Raw genomic sequence first — 21028 nt, forward strand, 5'->3', positions numbered from 1 at the left:
CTGGTTCAGAGAGTTTTTTATTTCCTTTCTTCTGCTTTTTATTTTTAACCATGTTTTTTATTTCTATTCTCTACTCTCTCCATTTTATCTCCCACTGCGTATCTGTGTTTACCTATATGTGCAGTATGTGGTGATGGGTGAGCTTGTATTGATTAGCTTATCTACATTAAATGGCAAACAGACCTGTGCGCTGTGTGTGTGTGTGTGTGTGTGTGTGTGTGTGTTACCTGTACTAGTTTTAAATGCCACACTGTCACCACCTGTGCAGGATGTCACAGTGACACTTAAGTCACATGCTCCCCTCAGCTGACTGCTTATATTACATTAAGGCATCTGTGTGTCTGTGTGTGTGTGTTTCTGTGTAAGCTTCACAGCTCAAGAAACAGAAATAAACAGGCCAGGTTTTTTGCCCCCTGAGGGCAGATCAGTATATTTTCCTCACTTGTGTTTGTGGTTTCTTGCAGTTGTCTTCTTCCCTGGGGCCTTGTGGCTAATTGAGTCTTAATGACTTCCAGTGTGTGCATTGTGGTTCAGGCCACTTTCCTGACATGAACTCAGAAAATGTTAAATCAATAGGCGGATTAGCATTCAGTCAACTGGTATCATGTGAGAGCTGAATATAATTTAGTCTCAGTTCACCCCAGGATGGTTCACTCTGAAATGAGTTTTACATGATTTTTGTTTCATGCAGTGTTTGTTCTTTTTAATGGCAGAACTGAAGCACAATTAAAATCATCAGTCGTTTGGTTTTAGTAGTAGCTCAAATAATAGTTTGCTTGTGATCAAAAACTGAGAGACATTCCATAATCAGTTGAGTGGGACACGCTTGGCGCCGACAATGAACTGTGAAATTCCCGGTTCATTGTCACATAAAAGGCCAAGAAAAGAGTAATTAAAGATGTTTTGTGGGTAAATTAGAACAATACTTATCTATCTGAACAATCAGCAACACAGTAAGAACTAGAAAGCACTCAAAGAGGATGTCTGCCTGTATCAGGGCTGCCTAATCTTGTGAATGTGTTATTTTAACAACAGAAAATGTGTAGAGGTTTTTCCTGTGGTTACTGCTCTGTATCAAAATAGACAAGGTGAAAGATAAAGTTGGTTATGCTGATTTTCTTTCTGCCTGGGAATATTGGGGCTTTGTTGAAGGATGAATTGTACCAAATTTAACGGTATCAACATGTCCAATTCAAATGTCTTTCTATGTGCCCTTGTCAAATCATGTTGCACATTATGTTGAGTTATGAGTCATGGTGGTTTATACCAAACATGCCTCATATATAAGAATTATATAATAATATATTATATAATAGAATATATTATTTTGGAAACATGCATGGGTATTTTGAGGTGTAAATCTTGTGTGTGTGATCATGTAATTATTATTTGGGTAATTTAATTTAATCTCTAATCATTTTGCTGCTGATCAGGACAAAACAAATCATGAGGATTATGTGTGCTCTAGTCCTCTGTGGCCTTCTGGAAAAACGAAGCAGACTGTGCACGGATTTTCTTAGTAACCTTTCTTGAAGGCTTCATCAGGATAAGATTAATAGATTTTTTAAATTCACTACGAAAAAATAACATTTCTGCATTTCTGAGTTGCACCTTCAACAGTCGGGTGGGAGCCACACCTGATGCCCCCCTACCAGAGTCAAACAGTGATAGGCATATTAGTGTCATAGATTGATTACAGAGTGAGCCTACTGGGTCCAGGCCCCAGACGTTATTATCTACAGAGGGAGCGGGTCCTCTTCCTCAGAGTCCGCCATGATGAACCGCCATGTTTCTACAGTAGCCCAGAACAGACAAACCAAACACTGGATCTAGATAGGGCCTTTCATGTTTTTTGTTTCATGCTCAGAAGGCTGAGCTGTATTCAAATGTCACTCACACACATACACATACACACAGTGACACACATTTAGTCTAAATCCCTCCATACAGACAGCTGTGTCCAAAGTCACATGTCACTAACTCCACCTCATTGTGTCAGTACTGTACATGTCTGCCGTTCACTCAAGTGAAAATAATAACCAACGACTAATCAGAAATTTGTGTGTGTGTGTGTGTGTGTGTGTGTGTGTGTGTGTGTGTGTGTGTGTGTGTGTGTGTGTGTGTGTGTGTGTGTGTGTGTGTGTGTGTGTGTGTGTGTGTGTGTGTGTGTGTGTCCGTGTTTTCTTGCATGTGAGGCCACTGTGTGCGTGTGTCCACAGTGAAATGTAAGCATGCAATGTGAGCTTATGTTCAGTGTACTTGTGTGTTGCCTGTCCAGTCAGGCAAAGACATAGAGTACAGTAGGTCAGTGGGAGAAGATTTGCTCACATGTTCATGTAAACATCTTTCTAATGCCTTACGTTGTGTTTTTGTGTGTGTGTCCTGCGGTGGTTGTACAGTTGCAGGTCTGTGGTGTAACAGTAGACAGATGGGAGAAATGGCTGAGTCTAATCTAAAGTGGTTAATCCACTTAATAACCACCACTAAGGACTGCAGGTTACCTCACTCACCACAGCTCCAACATGTTGTTTGTCTGTCAGTCTGCTGGAGCTCCAATAATGTCGGCTTACACTAAAAATACCGACTGTGCATTATTCCTGACGAAACAGCATCAGCTTTGTGTACTGTACCTGCAGGAGAACATCAGCTTCAGATAGATTTGTATGATTTGAAAGATTTTTTTAAAATATATCTTTGTATGATACTCATATGCCCACATGTCCTCTCCATACTGGCCCCGAAGAGATCCCTTCCTAAAGTGATTTTAATGTAAGTGATCCAGAGTCCTCTGAAATGTATCTGAAGCGTTCATCAAGTGGGTATCCACATTTACAGGCCTTTTAGCAGTGGCAGAATGTAACCAAGTACATTTACTCAAGTCACAATTTTGAAATACTTGAGTGTTTCCGTTTCATGCTACTTTATACTTCGGCTTCTCAACATCTCAGAGAGAAATATTGGACTTTCACTCCACTACACCTTTATCTGTTGCAACATTAAAGTGACGTACACATTAATGCATCACTAATTATATTCAAATATAACATAAATTTTTCTGAAATGTTGCTGGGTAATGAGATACTTTTAAATCTTTGAGTACATTTTGATACTACAACTGTTGTACTTTTTATTTAAGAACCAGTGTGTAAGATTGAATGGCATCTAGAGGTCAAGTTGTAGATTTCAACCAGTTGAAAGCCGCTTGCCTTACAAGCATGTAGGAGAAACTACGGTGGCAGCAAAACCTCCACCACTTCCTTTAAGTAGAAAATCCCCTCCTTGTATTTCCAGTACAGAGTTTCCTTGCTGAGCACAGCAGCAGAGTGGAGGAATAGTAACACAAAAATGGGAATTTAGTTCTAAGAGCACAACTTGGCAGACCCAGACTGCTGAAACCTTATAATACATAACTTTAATAGCTAGAATGAGGACTATGGATTTGGACATTGGAGTTGTCAATAGGAACCTCAACACAGGCAGTGTGAACACAAGGAATGATTAGTGAGAAACAACTCTTTCAACAGGAATGTGAGGATTGTAAAGGCAATGTTATGTTCAGCTGCTGACCGCCAAAATTATATTGTAGTATATCATTTATTTACTCTACATTAAAACAATAAGTTACATCAGCAACAACAGTCCACCCCGAGTGTCCCTCCTGATTGATTAAATGGGGCTGAGAGCGTCCTGATAGCTCACCTGGTAGAGCTGGTGCACCAAAGCTGAGTCCTTGATGCAGCGGCCATGGGTTTGACTCTGACCTGTGGCCCTTTGCTGCATGTCATCATCCCTCTCTCTCTCTCTCTCTCTCTCTCTCTCTCTCTCTCTCTCTCTCTCTCTCACCCTTTTCCTGTCAGGCTTCAGCTATCCCTATTGATTAAAGGCAATAAAAGCCTCCAAAACATTTTTTAAAAAAGCTGAGAGCTAAAAAGACAAAGCAGACTAAATTAGCATAAGAGACAACAGCCATCCTTCACTAATGATGAATGAAGGTTTTATTTGAAACAACATATATAAACCCTTATTGCCTTTCTGTAAAGTTTCTTACAGAGGCAGGTAGGCTACTTCCTCTCTGTGTTTAATTAACTTTATTGATCTCCAGTGATGTTGCAGTTTAAATATTTATGGAACAATGTGGCAGCTTGGTTTTAAAACTGCTCACTTGAGCTAATGTGTTGACCATTAATGTTCCTCCGATGTCAGCAAAATATTAGTAATGAACACTTACTGCTCACAAATATAAATCTTTTTACGGGAAAGTGGTCCAGACAAATTCATAACACCTGAGTCAGAGTTCTCCAACAGCTTTGTGGGAAACCTTGTGGACTGGACTGAATCATGATTACATCCCATAGCTTGAACCTCCTCTTTGGTTGTGTTAAGTAATGTGCAATATGCACGTTTTACTGAACATTGCATTTTTGCCTTTATTGAATAGCAACAGCTGAGGAAAGACAGGCAGCTTTTTCTAAAAATTAGCCTTTTTTTCTTGTTCCTGCAGTTGGATAATTGAGCTTCACTGTGCAGAATGATGGTCCAGTATGCAACTTGTACAGTGTGATGTAAAAACATGAAGCTACCAGTGCACATACACTGAGAATGGACTTTACAGTGATGTAGGAGACATCTTGTGCCCAGCAGGAACTGGAATTTTTATGAGATAGGAGTAGATACCTTTTACAGATTTTAATGTCAAGATGATTGGCAGAAAAACATATCAGACACAAATTATTGTTTCAAACAGATTTATTTGTATACACTATGTCTTAATACATGCCTGGAGGGGCTTTTTTAAATGTAACTTATTTAATTATTTAGAATAAGTAAATACTTTTAATTAAATACTTATATCCCTAAAAACCTGATAGTCATAAGATTTTTCACTAAGCGTCCATGCAGAAACAGTCTGAACACAAGTAAAGGTTCACCAGGCTGAAAAATTCAACAGACAGATGATGGACTGTTAAAGTCAGATGCCAAAAGGGTATCACTCTCAGTACATACACACACACACACACACACACACACACACACACACACACACACGTACGCCAACAGGCTACATCCTGTAGGACAAGGGCGCAAGATATGGTAATGAGACCCGACGGTGGTTTAGCATTGCATAACATGGAGCTGATTCATCTCTCTCGCACACACACGCGCATGCACACACACACAGTTATTCCTAGTGGCCTACTTTCATTTCAAAAGTGCACAACTTTCTTGTGGCCTATTTTACGTTGTGATGTAAAGGCATTGGTGTTGAATGCGTCTGTGTGTGAGTGTGTTGGCAGTACTTAAATCATTGTTGTACACACAGCAGTGTGCACACACTCACATACAGACGCTCACTGACCTATTTTACAGTGCTGTGTAGGACAGAGGCAGCAGGGATTGAATGGGTCATGGCAGGCAACATAACTCTCTCCTGAACTGCAGCCAACCATGCATGTTCAACAGAGGAGTCGTTTTTTCCCCTCTCTCTCTGTGTTTTCTCTTTCAGGCTTCCTGCAGGCGTGTACCCAATCTGAGTCCCATTTCTGGTGGTGGAAATAAAATGCATAGCTTTTATTATTTGTACTGATATCACTCTGCCCAGTGGTACTGTATGTACTTTTTGTACTGACATGTTGGTGTGACTTGGTTTATTTGAGATTCTGAAATTGTCAGTTTTACCAAACATCTAAAATTATAGAAATATATACAAAAACTAAACACGTACTTCAAAAATATTGAGCTTTAATGGAAAAACATTTAAAAAATGTAAAACCGACAGATCTTGCAGCCTTGAAATTACGAAATCAGTCAGGAAAGACACAGAAAGCGATCCACACCACCACATATTTATTCAAATGATTACAATAAGCATCACAGGTAATGAACGATGAAATTCAAAGGATGTACCTCAGGTTTATTTATAGCTCTAATAAATCTCATTGGGGGAATTTGAGACTTTATTAGCGCCGTGTCCAGTCATGTGGCAAAGTGTTTAATAATTGATGAACTGCATTCCAGAGTTATTTATTCTTTAACTGGAGAACTTCTCAGTTATAATTTCTCATGTGTCTAAAACGTATATAATATATAATATTAGTTCATTTTCTTCATGATCAACATTATTTTGATTGATTTTTTTAGATTTTTTCAGCAAAAACAGCACAACAGCTCTTTATCCTGACTGATCCTAAGCAAAACCAGACTTTTATTTGCCTTTCAGTGCATGTTGGTGCTAACAAGCCAATAATGTTTTTTATCTGATATGATCAGTTGAGAGAGTGCCTGCAAATGTTTTATTTTCTCATCAGAGGAACTATGTGATTTAAACTTTATGTGGGTTGGACTGTGAAAATCAAACATCGACTACATACACAGTAAGTTAATGTTTAAAGCTGGGTCAGTTTAGCTTCATTGCACAATGAGTTTCTACAGCATTGAGCTGCCGGTGATTCCTCTCCTCTTAGCCTGTGAATTTGAGTCTCCGTCTGCAGTGATGGTATTTGACATCTGCTCGGCATGATATAAACTGTACATCCTTTGTGTGTGGACAACTGGCTGAAATGACTCAAACCTGAAGAACAGAGGTGTGAACACACACTCATACATACCAACACACAGTCTAACACACTCCTCAGCTTTATCCTCGTTACCCCATCCCTGCCTCTCCCTGCGCTGCTGACCTACATACTGCAGCATCCGAGTTACATAACCAGCCAGGGCTGTTGATCACTGCAGGCAGCGCAGGGCCAACCCCCCCTCTCACACACTCTCTCACACACGCACTCCTCGCTATGAACTTACCAGCTTACATAAACTTCCTCATACTGTAGGAAATTATACGCCACTGCTGTGCACACACCTGAGAAACAGGTGGATTTAAATGTTCTATGGGCCAACACTGAGACACAAATCCTAATTAGGTCAAACTAAAACATCCAGCGTTTTCTATCTAAAGAAAAGCTGGCAGCTGGTAATGTGACTTCCTCAAAGGTACAAATATCCTCACTGCAAAAATATCTCCCCCACCTAAATTCCAGTAAGTGAATGAGCTAGATTATCATTAGAATAACCTTCAGTCTTGCATAAGAGGTCACTGAAACTCGACAGGAACCCATAAACATAGTAGGACTGATGATAACGGCAATGATCACATGAAAATGTCATGGAGCTTTCCAACAGATAATCCTATTAGCTCTGAGGGATTAATCAGTCCATGTGTGTAATTTTTTTATAAATGACAGCTTGATGCAAACTGATACATCGATGTAACCCAAGTGTGTGTGTGTGTGTTTGTGTATGTGTGTGTGTGTGTGTGTGTGTGTGTGTGTGCGTGTGCGTGTGTGCGTGTGCGTGTGTGTATGTGAGCAAGCTACTGACCTGCTCCCTCAGGCAGCAACAAGAGAGAGAGTCTTTCTGAGTACTTTGCTCAAGTTTACACTGTAGAGGCATGTGACGTAACCCTCCCTCCCTCTTTCCTTCTTCCTCTCTCTCTCTCTCTCTCTCTTTCAGCTCTTCACTCTGAATAACCCCCCTCTCTCTCCTTCTCTCTCCTCACCCCCTCCTCCATCCTCTCCTATCCCTCCTCACTGACCTACTTTTACTCTACTGGCCCGTTTTCACAAGCCTCCGCACAATACAAAGCAGCTTTTACAGCTGAAAGATTGGTTGGGGGGGGACAAGAGAAACTGAAAGGGAGGGGGGGGGGTGTAGGAGAGAGAATGAGGAAAGGATAGTGCACTATGAAGCACTGCGGTTTTCTCAGGAATGTCACCTTGTTACAGCCGGCTGGTGGGTGGCGTGGAGGGCAGAAGTGAAAACACATTAAAGGTTTCATATTTCTGATGAAAATCACCAGTGTCTATCTGTGGTCAGCTGCTTCTACACACTTACATCCTTCCTCTATCTATCTGAAACTGAGAGGCAGGAACAAGAAAAGGTTTTTGTATGCGAGTGCTGTGGAAGCATTTATTTTGTGTCACAAAATGTAAATCACTCCGGCAATAAAGTCTGGGAATGAAAACATGCCCAAAGTGTATTTTTTGTTGACATTTCCAGGCCAGAGCCGCTGTCCCGAGATTCTCAAGAAACTTGGGTGTTTCCTTGAAATTGCAACACCTCTGACTCTGATAGGCTCTCGTTCCTGTAATGGCTCTTATGTAACCCTTGTGAGTGGCATGCTCTGCCCATGCCAACTTGTTGTTCCCATCAGCTATTGCTCCATTAACAGCAGGGTCAGATGGAGGCTGCCACACTGTGTGTTCGCAGTCTGACGCAGTTTTCTCCCAAGACAGTTGTGTAACTTGTTTTTGCTTGTTGCACTGATACATTTTGGGATTTTTCTCTCTTCTTTTGTTCAGCTAAAGGACATCTGTTAAAGTTATGGGTCATGACATTGAGCAATTCTGGACTACTACTACTTAGAGAAGTTAAAGATGTAACTTTGCACCACTTAATACGTGGTTTTGAAGGCTTTCTTTCAGTTGTAGTTACTGTAAAACGAGACAGTTTGCTCTTGTTTTTTTCCGAGATTGGTTTAATCAACTTCCTGATGATTTTAAAAACAGCCCAACGTTAGCAGTTTCAAAACTAAATTATAGAGGAGCTGAGGGGAACTGTGGAGTTGGTGAAAACTCTCTGTGGGTTCATCTCTACAGCTGACTCATTTCATATTGAACATCCCAGCTTTCCATTGTGAAACACATTGATCAGTGCAGCTTTAATTTTATTTCTGCACTTTAAATGTTCTACTAATGTATTACCTTGCCTTATGAAAATCTCTTTAAATTGATCCCTGAGTTGCTGCCATTTCCGACTTACACCCACAATATGACTGTTTGTCATATTTTATTAATTCAGTCCCTTTCTGTTTGAGCTCAACCTTGAGTTTTTATTAGTTTTATTGCATATGAATATACCCTTGTGAGCAGCAGTATGAGGTGTACTTTGTGGCTTATATTTCAGTCATGTGTATTTTGTGACTGTCTGTATAAATATATTGAACATGAATATTCAGCCTGAGGTCAAGTGTAGCCAACAGATTCCCTCTTGTACCGCTGTAACACACAGTGTGTGTGTTGTTCTGATTTGTTTCATTTAGTGAATCACTGCTAGGCGGCATTAAGCGATGACGTGGTGAAGCAAGGGAAGTTTTTCTGGCTGTGTCAGCTCACACTGAGCTGTACTGGCAGACTGGGAGGTTGCTGTGTGTGAGCTGTAAATCGGCCAGTTGGTCTTCTGCTAGAAAAAGGCTGGTCTGGATGTGTGAGTGTGTGTGTGCTTTTCATGCTCGCCATGCATTTCATGTGAGTGACTCAAAAAGTTCAAAAGAGCCGACATAAATTCAACAACCTTTTATTTTTTCCCCATTTTGAATCTTTCACAATCAAAAATGAGCATTTTTGTAACCATTTTGCATATCCACATGAAGTATAGCAATACATAATCACTTCTGGACAAGCCTTATTCAATTTTTTTTTCATTTTCGGAAAGCCTTGTGGCAAACAACAAAGGTTATACAGTAACACAGAGTACAAATGGTAACTGGGGGCAAAGGGAAGTATGGGTAAATACACAGCACAACCAGGAAGAGCATAGAGCAAAATGACACAACAGGATGACAGAAAAATACACATAATAATAGTCAAAATAATAACCGAATATAATAGAAAATAACAATATTAATAAAATAATAATAAAATAATGACAGCAGTATACAAGAGATAGAGAGACAACTATACATTTATACATAGTGGCCAGAGGCAGGCACCAGGAAGTGAAACAGTTAAACTTGTACAGACTGTATGATGTAGCTAAAACAACTCAGTGCGGATGTGAGTGGGGTCGTTAAGACATTGGCCAAAGTGGGGACGAGGGACAACACAATAAAGAGGCACCTTATGAAGAGAGAGCAGCTTTGCTGGTTTGGAGAGCTATTTCATTTATTAGACAGACAATTTTTGTCTGGAAATGAAGATGTATTGATTTTTTGTTGAACGGCTGGCAAACGAGGCTTGCCTTGTGCTTGTCAGGTTTTGCTAACAGCAATGTGTGACTGCATAGCCTTGACTGATATGCGTATAACTGGCCTTGACTGTTTTGACAGCTTTGAGTGTCAAAGAGCTCAGATCACCTGAGGGAGGCCCAGATCTGATCCATAAATCTGAAAAACGTGTACTTTGTACTTTTATTTTTTACAAGTCGTGGCTCATACTTTTAGTTAAAAGAAAATCTTCGAGGCATTTCCTAGACAAAAGGGGACTGTACAAGGTGTCTCAACAAGAACAAACTCATCACTTTGAAGTCTACGACTTCCGTATCCCACTGCTTTATTTTTTGTTTTGTTTTTTTGCCACATTTTTCTTCTTAAAATATATTTTCCTTTTATGCAAATTCATATGTCACAGTAATATACAATCTAAGTGCTTCAGAAGGGGACTTGTGTGCACATGGTAAGAGGTTGGAGGATGAAATGGTAAAGATGTGCTCAGAGGGAGGAAGAATGTAACTCTTTGCCAAAAAGGGAGACGCTAAGGGAAGGATGTGTATTCTTTGGTCAAAGGAATGTTCCCATAATGCCACAATAAACGCTGGCCAGCCACCAAGGCAGTTTACTATAATGAATAATTGAATAATGTTTGAATTTTCCACAAGGGAAATATCCCAGACTCCAGCTCTGGAGAGTTTCATTCTGTCCCCTCCCTCAATTAAGTGATCTATTATTTTAATTGGAGGGTGGGTGGGAGGTAGGAGTAAAGAGAGTAAAGGGATGGGGAACAGGTGACACAGTGAAACTTTATGGTTCAATCACATCCTAACCATACCTCACACAGATCACTGGCTTCTTCTCTGTCTTGTAAGGTGGCTATGTGAATCATACTTGTAGTTGTCTGTTGTACACAACAAAGAGGTGACAGGAAAATCCTCAAGCTGCCCCATATGTCCTTAATCTCGCCTCTTATTGCGCCCACCCTTGCTGCTGCTGCTGCTGCTGCTGCTGTATCCCCTCTTCCCTCCCTCCTTTTTAGCCTCCGCCCTCTCATTCACCTGAGGTTTGACCTCTTCTGAATAATCAGTCTCATTCTCCACCTCTTTGCTCTCCCCGTTGCCATGGGCACTGTGAGGGTTGCTGGGCAGAGCTAAGTAAGGGTGCTGAGGCAAATTGGGAGAGGGGGACATGGAGGTGTTAAAAGGTCCCTCTGCCTGCAATCCTGCTGCCCCATTGGACAGAGCTCTGTACTTGAGGCGGAGTTTGTGGGGCAGGGCAGTGGCTTTCACCTCAGCTTGGAACTCGCCATGGAAACTGGCAGCCCCCACTGCCTTCTGGTGGTAGCTGCTAATGTCTGAGGAAGATGAGGAGGGGGACTCGTCATCGGTTGAGCCCTCCTTGTCAGAGCTACGAGGGTCCCCATCACTGGATGAGGTGTCTTTAGTGGAAGAGTTCTCCTGGTAGAAACCGTCAGCTCGGGGGCCTCCCTCGTAGGTGAGCACCGGGGGCTCTTCGTCCAGTGTGTTGAGGTAGCTGTTGTGCTGTGGGAAGGAGGACTTGCCCTCCTCAGTGTTATGGATCAGATCAGGGGCAAAGGGGTTCTGGTGGCTTTCTGCATGCCGAAGACTGCTCTCCTGATCCTGGTAGCTGCAGTGCCCATGATGGTTCTCACACTGTTGTTGGGCGTTGTACCTTTGCTGCAGCTCCTCTACTGACTCAGCATGGCCATTAGTGTATTCATACTGAGGAGAGTCTATGGTCTTTGTCCTCTCTAGTTTCTCAGCGACCTCTGTGATGGTCACTGAGCAGTCAGAGAACTTGGAGGTTGAGGTATTCTGGCCTTGCTGCAGTGGTCTGCTCTGCTGGGACTGCTGGTCCTCCGGCCTCTGGTTCTCCATGGGGTAACAGCCGCTGCTAGAGCGATACAAGATAACGCTCCTCTGTGCAGAGGTGGCCTGAGGAGGAGGGCTGGGGGCCTCCATGTGGCACTGCTGCTGTTGGTGGTGCTGGTAGTCCATGGCACTTTCAGCCAATGGGGTGTTCTGCTGGTGAGGAGAAACCAGAGCAGTGTGGCTGCCATGGTAAGCCCCACTTGACATATCATTGGGCATCCCATTGCTTTCCAGTCTGGCCATCTCCATACTTGAGGGCTCTCTCTTTATGTTGTAGCTCATGGGTTCTGGGCTGTCTCTGGAGGAGCCGTCCGACATGTCAGAGACGGATCCCCGGGGAGAATAACTGTGGAGCGTGTTGTGGCGGTCGCCACGGCTCGACTGTTCAGCTTCAGATGAATCAGAATTCAGCATCACCTGGGATGCACTGGAGTATCCGCTGCTTGAGAGGTAGGCGTTGCTATTCGGGGTGCCATTGGCACTGCTCCCATTGCTACTAGCGTTGACACCAGCAGCACTGTTGGAGATCTGCTGACTTTTCTCCATGTAGGAGGCTGTGCTGATCAGTCCAAAGCGCAACTTGAGCTGGAGGAGCTCAGTCTTTAGACGAACGTTCTCCTCATTCAGCGCCATGACCCGGTTCTCTAGCACCATGTCATTGAGGCGACGCTTTTCCCTTGAGCGCTTGGCGGCTTCATTGTTCTTCCTCCGTTTTTCCCAATAGCAAGCATCTTTCTTCTCATCAGAAATAAACTCTCGCTTGCGACGGCAGCTCAGATTAGGCTTGCTACCTTTAGCCTGGCGGCTGATCCGCGCTCCACCTTCAGGAAGAGGGGATGGGATGCTCCCGCTGTAGTTAGAAAAGGTGTCCACCTCCATGGAATTTTTGTTGCTGGTGGATGGAATGTGTAGACTCAGACTTTCCATTTTTTCCCAGCTGGGGGCCAGAGTGTAACTCTAGCGATGGGCGAAGGGTAAAGGGGGGGAGGGAAAAGATGTAAAAGTATATCGGCCTTCTGCTTTGTTACTAAGGAGTTTGACCTATGTCGCAGGATCCGCAAAAACGTCTTGATGAGGTATTTGTGCTCCTCGAAGGGATAGCCTCATTGATTTCTGTTACTTATCTTTCAAGATTAAAACGTTCAGGTGTCTAAATTAGCCAAGAAGATTAAAAAGAGGTGAAACTCCACAAACACCTCAGACATTGAACTAGTGTTCTGAACAAGGAAACTATAAAAGGAACCAAGTTTGTATTTTGAGCAAAGAGTCTTCCAGCAGTCTTGGCAAATTGTTCAAAGCAGTCTCTGGAGTCTCGCTGGAGGTGATTTTGAGTTTATCTGCGTCTTCCTCAATCTTCAGCAGAGCTGTGATGCCTGTCAGGCCGTTGCCCTGCTTCTCTCAGTGTTTCACAGAGGATGTAGGTCAGTCCGTCTACTTTGGGGCTCCCTGAGGATCCAGCTTCAGTGCTGCTGTTTGCTGACCACTAACTGGGTTATGGAGACAGGGAGAGAGAGGGAGGGGGAGAGAGAAAGAGAGAGAGGGTTAGATTATCTGTAAAAAACACTGCAGTTCAGTATGGCATATATATAAATAACATTTCAGTCAGGTCAAACTGGATTTGTAAACTGTAGCACAAAGCCTTAATGTGGGTCCCTTGAGTGTAATCTCTAAGGCTTTAGATCAATACTCAGTCTGTTTATCCCAACTCAACCAGCGCCAAAAATCTATGACATAACCCCCAAAGTTACATAATGTTTGTCTTTCTTGTCTTTACTTCCTTGGCTTCACAGAGAAAAAAGAGAGTGGATACAGAGTCTGAGTAGCAGCACGCACATGAGTATACAGGGCTGTGGCTGGGACAAAACATACTGTATGTGCTGCTGCTGCTGCTGCTGCTACTGCAGAGCTCTTGCGTAAGACAGGGCGCTGTCATAGTCACATAACAAGGACTGAAGCAGGCTGACCTGGTGCCAGCTCTGCAGAGACTGACAGATAAAAGAGCTGAGGGAGGCAGGGAAGGGACAAGGATACATTTGATACACTCTGTATATATGTTGTATGATGAAACAAATTATGTGTAATTATTATTTCTGCTTTTACATCTTATTTTCTAAAAATACATCATGAAGGACTAAAATGACAGTTGTGAATGGCCAAATGAATACTCATTGAGTAGTGGCTGAAACAGGTTTAGGGGAGTGACATACATAGACTGTATGTTTGTGTATGTTTGAGTCCATGGGGGAGGGGGAGATCTCTGTTGCAGCGGCAATAGCTCAGATTCTCTGGTAGCCGTCACACTGTCTGAAATTACACAACCCTATAAGCTGATGAACTTCCCTATGCAGTGTTAACATTGTAGCTCTACAGGAAGCCTTGCCCACTCAGCATGCCTTGCGCCATGAAGTCAGCAACAATGCTGAATGCAGCACAGACGGATGTTGACGGCAGTCCAGTGTTATGTAATAACTAGATCTGCTCTTGTTTTCGGCCTGATTCCTCTGGTTTTCTCACTGCACGGCATTACACAGTTGATATGCAGTAATTAATAACACATCATTACACTGAGCCCTGGAGTCCATTATAAACATGAAAACATCTTTTTATGACACACACACACACACACACACAGGGAATAAACTAGGTCACTGTGCCTGTGGGTAACAATGACTCCTCTGGTGTTGATTTTCATTCGCAACACTGGAATTAAATGTAGCACAAATATGAACTTTTATTATAATTTGCTTGCTATTTTTACTCCCTTTTTTCCCGTTTCCACTATGTTTCCAGACCCAGTTTCTACTGTATATAAATATTGGAAATTGGAATCAGTGAAGCACAATTACAGTTTGATTGACACAAAAGAATTAAACTAGAAACCAGTCTCACTAAATTCCAGTCATTTCTAATCGTCCGCCCTATTTGTTCACATTGTGTAGGACTACAAAACCTACCCGCAGTAAAAACTCTTAAAACTTAGAAACTCTTGCATGCAAAAGTTGGATAAGAAACAAAGCAGAGGAATTTCTGAAGTGTTGCTGACATAACAGCATGCAGCTCCTAATCCCTATGTATGCTCCCATTCTGGTCTTATGTTCTCTTTGTATAGTGGTGGCGACCAGACATGGTGTGAGCAGAGAAAGCAGACCTGAACAAAGAAGCTCCACCGACTGTTCCCATTACTGAAACTGTGATGGCAAGAGGGCAAAAATAACAACCGCATCCCAAAGACAGTAGAACAAAAGTGCTCTACTTGAAAAATCGACCTTCTTTCACTGCGCTGCAGTGTATTGTTCCCATATCACAAACCACTTACTTCGCACCACCGAGTCAATGCCACAGAACTATTCAATCTTCTACTGTGCGTCTTTTCCAGACTGGTTACAGCATTTCTCTGCTTCCCCCAGAGTCAATGACCCTGTTACATAATTTCACATTCAAAAAACCCACATTGTGACCTTGAAACAGCTCGACTACTGCTCTCAATAATTAACCATTTATTTACTCATGTCTGTTATCTTGTAACTCAGGGGCTAAGTCTACATATGCAGCCGGCTAATCTTCAAATTGAATTTTCCTGTCGGTGCCAAAACAAGGATTTTACCGTCTCTTTTTCTCAAAGAACTGGAGCAAAGCTACACTGAACAGAGAGGGATTTGATTTGGACACAACCGCCAACAGATGTGGAAAAATGTAGGGTGAGCCCCCCCTCTCCCCTAACCCTGAATAATTTTTATAAAGACTTGCTGGGGGGGGCACGAAACAAAGGCGGGCGGGAAGGAAGCATGCATACGTCTACGATGTCCCACTGACCTAGAAACGACGCTAAGCAGTAAACACTCCTCCTGTCTTTGACGGTGCGCCATAAAATAGGTCAGTGGGACTGCAAGGGAGGGAGGGCAGGAGAGGGAAAGAGAGTATTAGAGTGCACTCTAAAAATAGAGCGACAGAAAGAGGTGAGGGAGGGAGGAAGTAGAAGAGGGATGGGGTGACAGGAGGAATTCAGTTGGTGGAAATGAGAGGAATTTTACAGAATCTGAAACAGAAGGAATAAAAGTGACAAACTTGAATACGTAATCTGCCTCAAAATCCGATTATGAAAGCCCCAGTGATTTTCACGCAACATTAATTTCTCTGTTCGCTCTAGAAAACCCTACGACACCTTATGCCGCACGTAACAATATGCATCAGTAGCGGATGAAAAACAATAGTGAGAGATAGGGAGATGGCATTGACGTCAGAGCACACACCCATCTCTGCAGCCAAATTCACACATAACAGGCTCTCTCTCAGGACTGCATGGGGAGGGGCTGCTGTTGTTGCTCGTAACGTACGTGCTCTGAATTTCTCTTGTTGCGAAGCAAACCTTGTGTAACGCATGCATATTACATAGCAGCAGAGGCTACAGGTTACTGGCTGTGAACGCCCTGCAATCTCCCCTTTCACTGTCCTATCTGTGCATGTTGCGCTCTGACTAAAGCTAGAAAATTAGGGGATACTGGACACGGTACATTGAGCAAAAGGATCTTTGTGTAGGGGCTAATTTCCTATTAAAATGAATGATTCACTGCAGCTACTGCAAGCAGTTTGTTTTCAGTGTTTTTGGCTGTGAAAAACACAGTTCTGAAGAAGTTCCCAGGCACTTGCCGCTCGGAGAGGAATGCGTCACCTCTGACCTCCTCTGAGGCAAGTGTGAGTAAAACGCATGGCATCCTCTTCCCCTCCTCCATCTTTTAAGTGATCCAACACCACACACGTGGAGAGGCCCCAGCTAGGAGCCTCCATTTTGCCCCATGGCTTTGTGTCAAGAAACAAAACTAGGAGACAGGAATCCAGACATTCCAGGTCAGTTAGTGAGACCTATGGCTGAGTGCCATTTAACACTTCCTTTAAGTTATATGTGACCAAAGCACGTCTACCTTTACTACTGATTGATAACAGAACGCTGAAAATTACAGAAAAATTACGCATTTTTGAGAGGTTAGAAATTTGGTGAAAATAAATCTAATATTTCCAAATAAAGAAGCATGACCTTGTTATGAAATATACAAATCTGTATAGGCTTACACAATTGCACATTATTCTGTTAAAAGTTCTGAACCTTACTGGCTCAATTGGTGACATGTGACCTACATCTTTTTAAGATTAATCTGATTTCCTGCAACATGTTCACATTTACTTGCAAGTCAAAGGTTTTAGCTACTTACAGTCAGCAGATTCATAAAGTAAAAAATACAAATTTAATTAACATACTGTCTAAAAAACCCCAAACTAGGAAAACTGGGACAAGTAGCTGTAGCTATTAAAGTCTGCATTAATCTGGGGTCTTGTGTTCCTCAGAGCAATAGACAGAGTGGTCAAAGTAGTCCACAGTTTGCCCTGTATACTTCATGTGTGTCCTCACCCAGATACTGGTCTGACCTATATTCAGAGAGCTGGCTGGGACGGAGCAATGCAGAATGCTCTGAAACCAGACCAGCTGGCAGCGGGCGGACTAAGAGCTCACCAGAACTCTGCCTGCCTTCGCCAGACAGGGGTTTCCATGCATTGCATCACATCCTGGATGTTCACTTGTTATTCTTATTTCACAACTAACAAAGTCCCGCCAAGATCTTGAAGTTTTATACCAAACAAAAGAAATTCTTATTACCTAACTTCTGCCTTTTATGATTTCTCTTGAAGGAGAAAGACTGAGCAAGTTAAAAATACCTCCCAGACATTAAGCAGGTCATTGATGAAAGCATTTCTAAAATACAATTTCCACCCTTTCAGACTTGTTAAATATCTATCTGCTTTAGAAATAAGGATTTGGTGTTAATCTGGGTATGAATGATGGGAAGAAAGCGCAGGGTGTGAACGGGAATCAATTACAGGCCTCTGTGTCCCGGGAGAGAGCTGCTGTTTATTGCTTCTCCCTGCTGTGTGCTGGTTATGTCATACCCTCCAACTCCCTCAATGCAAAGCTCTGTGCTTTACTTAACACACCTTCCCAGTAAAAAAGAATCACCCAGTGACTATCTTTGAATGAAAATCAGACATTTTGTGACTGTTTTCTCCTTTGAACTTGAACATTTATAAATGTGTTAGTGATATAACCTAGGGACAGAGGCAAAGGGTATGCACATCTGGAGAAAAAGGACGTTTTATAGAAGTATAACCATGAAATAATATATATTAATTTATTTTGTATTTATTTTTTGGAGATTACTGTTGCATTACATCTTTTCACCTGTAGTGTCTCTGTAATACTCCCATATTTTTTAAACAATATTAACTCAGGCTATCTATCCTAAAAACATTTTGTCATTTTTTTTTTTTTTAAATTTCCAATAACCTCTACTTCGAGTTTCAACTACCTTAATTGAAAATGTGGCATTAATAATACCTTTTATATGAATTAGTATCCTTAAAAAAAAAAAAAAAAAAAAAGCCATGCTTCAATCCAGTCTAGTGTTTGCATCTGCTAGACAGCCACAAAGACGAATTCATATCTACGCAGCTAAATGTGATCTAGTGACCTACATTAAATATACACAGACTGTAGCATTGCCACGTGCCCTAATATAGTACACTGTCTGCATTAACCAGACAACACAGACCGAGTACAGCAGCTGCCCCCATTCCCTGGAAAACACTACCATGAGGGGAAATAACCTCGCCTTGACATTGAACACATAACGTGGGATACGGCCAACCACGTTTTTCCAGCCCTGCTACCTGTATCGTGTTAACATAAAAGCGAAAAAAACCAATCAGCCCCTGGCAACAAAGTAGCATATTGCGCTCGCGAGTGCCGCGTTTAATGTGACAAAAACAGCCGCAAACGTCTCAAAGTCACGGACGCGCGGCGAGCCGAGAGTCGCCATGTGAACAATAACCGGCCATAAGCATCATGTCCTCATCTCTACACACATAGCTCCAGCGCCCATATATCACACCACACCGACTAAAAGGACACACAGAGGTAAAAACAGACAAAGACAAAAGCCGAAAAGCAGCCTTCCGCTCAGTCATAACATACCTTTCCATGTCCTGGAGGAGGAGAAAAAAAAGATTCAGGCTTCCCCGACACAAAAGCTGTCTCGCTCCCGTTTCCTCCTTTCCTTGTCCTTTTAGAGGAAACCTCCCTAAGAAAAACCGAAAAGTTTTCTTCTCCCGTTCCTGTCGATGCTCTGCTCGGTTGTGGGTCGGGTGGATGCCGTTTCTGTCTTTTGGCTCGGGCTGCCTGTGTGTTGTGCGATGCCGGGACACTTTGCTCCAGTTTCTCCGGCTCCCTTTCTAGAAATATGTGTTAGTAGGTCAGCGGTTGCATAACAGCTCTTAGGCTGCCTAGTCACGTTTTTGTCCTCTATCCCTCCGCGCGAGAGTCTCTCTCTCTCTCTCTCTCTCTCTCTCTGTTATTAGCCCTACTCTTTTTTCTCTCTTCTCCACCCCTCCATCTCTCCTCCACAGTGTAATGCCATCTCTTTTACGGGAGTGGTTAAGTTTATAACAGGGCCATGAATGCGCTTACAGAGACACCGTGTTACTGAGATGTCCAATAATAGCATGTACCAGCATGTCCTGTGCAAGTGTACAGTCACAGTAATATATTCTGTCATTAGACATTATTATGTAGGCTATTTACTCCACTGCTTTCTAACAGCTACAACTTTGGACTTCAAAATGCTGAACTATAAAAGAAATATGTTTTAGAAATGTGCTGATTTCTGTAGCCTATGAAAGTTCAAGCAAACCCACCTACTCTTGTTCTGTATTAATTCTGAGGGGACAGGACAAATTTGAACCCGTTTGCTTATGAGAATGCAATTATTAATCATTTACAGCATGATTATGGACTTCTGACTGATTGTGAAACTCTTGTGCAACTGTTATGATATCACTGTAAATGCCTCTTATTCAACCGTCATCTGCAGTAGGACAAGATATTAGGTAGAGGATTATTAACTGCAGACATGTAGGTTGTATGCGGCTAAAGTAGTGGTGGAAAGTAATTAAGTAAAGTTACTTAAGTACAATGTTGAGTTTACTGACTTTATACTGAGTATTTCCATTGTATGATACTTTATACTTCTACTCCACTACATTTCAGAGGAAACTATTCTACTTTTTACTACTTTTATCTGACATATTTGCAGATTAATGACACAAAATATCACCAACAAATAAATTATTATGTTTACAGGTTAAGATAAGAGATAAATTCACAAGCTACCCAGCATGAAGTCATTAAAATTAGCCCCACCTTAGGCAGCTGCAGCATTAAAGTGATGAACACATGAATCAATAATGTATAACACAATAATATAATATAGATTATTCTGTAATGGGATATTTTTCATTAGTAGTTCTTTTATTTGTGGTAATTTAAGTATATTTTGATGCCAATACTTACTTACTTTCATTTTGTATTGTTTATAGCACCCCCTGTGGAGAAAAGTGGTAGTGTTTCCACTGCGTTGTTTCAATGATTTCAAGGGGAATCAGAACCAGAATCAGAATTTGGTTTATTGCCAGGTAGTTTTTTACACATACGAGGAATTTGTCTTGGTGCATTGGTGCATAAAATATACAAATCACACAAAATCCAACCAAATCTGAACGAGTGTCAGGCATACACAGTGGTATTGTTACTAGATCTGAGTACTTATTCCACCACTGATAAACCGTTGCTTTGGGATAAATGTCCTCGCCAACCCACCTTTGCACTTTTGCCACGTTTACACAAATTATAAAGCACTGTCAATTTCCTGTTTGGTTTGCTCTAATAGAAGTCCCTCACACACAGGGGAGAAATGCTTCCTGTTAGGCTTTAGACCACTAGTGTTAGATCTGTTAGATGAATCTGTTAGATTAGAGCATGTTAACCGAGTTGTGAAGGCAGTTAAACAGAGTTTAACCCTTTGTTTACACATTAAAGATCCCTTCCAGACATGTATTAAGATATATACAAGTAGTCTGCTTGAAACAATTATGTTTGATTTTTTTCTGCAAAAAAAGTATAATTCCCGCATTAAAATCCTTAAAAAGGCATCGACTACTTCTGCCTCATTAAAACAAGAATCTATTAATATGCAAATGTTAATTTCTGAAGTTTTCCTGCTGGACCTGCTTCACTGTAAAGTCTATTCTCAGTGGATGTGCACTGGTGGCT

The 21028-nt window shown here is 41.9% G+C and overlaps 1 protein-coding gene across 1 annotated transcript; it reads right to left on the reverse strand.

Moving 5' to 3' along the window:
- Positions 1-9332: 9332 nt before the first annotated feature.
- nfil3-5 (nuclear factor, interleukin 3 regulated, member 5) lies at positions 9333-19302 on the reverse strand. The gene is made up of 2 exons (XM_051384732.1): positions 18896-19302; positions 9333-13361 (listed from the first exon to the last, which is right to left on the reverse strand). Exon 2 carries the CDS (start codon positions 12799-12801, stop codon positions 10939-10941), a length of 1863 nt encoding a protein of 620 aa, XP_051240692.1. The 5' UTR covers positions 12802-13361; positions 18896-19302; the 3' UTR covers positions 9333-10938.
- Positions 19303-21028: the final 1726 nt, after the last annotated feature.

This window comes from Dicentrarchus labrax, unplaced genomic scaffold (genome assembly GCF_905237075.1).
Source record: "Dicentrarchus labrax unplaced genomic scaffold, dlabrax2021, whole genome shotgun sequence".
NCBI lineage: Eukaryota > Metazoa > Chordata > Actinopteri > Moronidae > Dicentrarchus > Dicentrarchus labrax.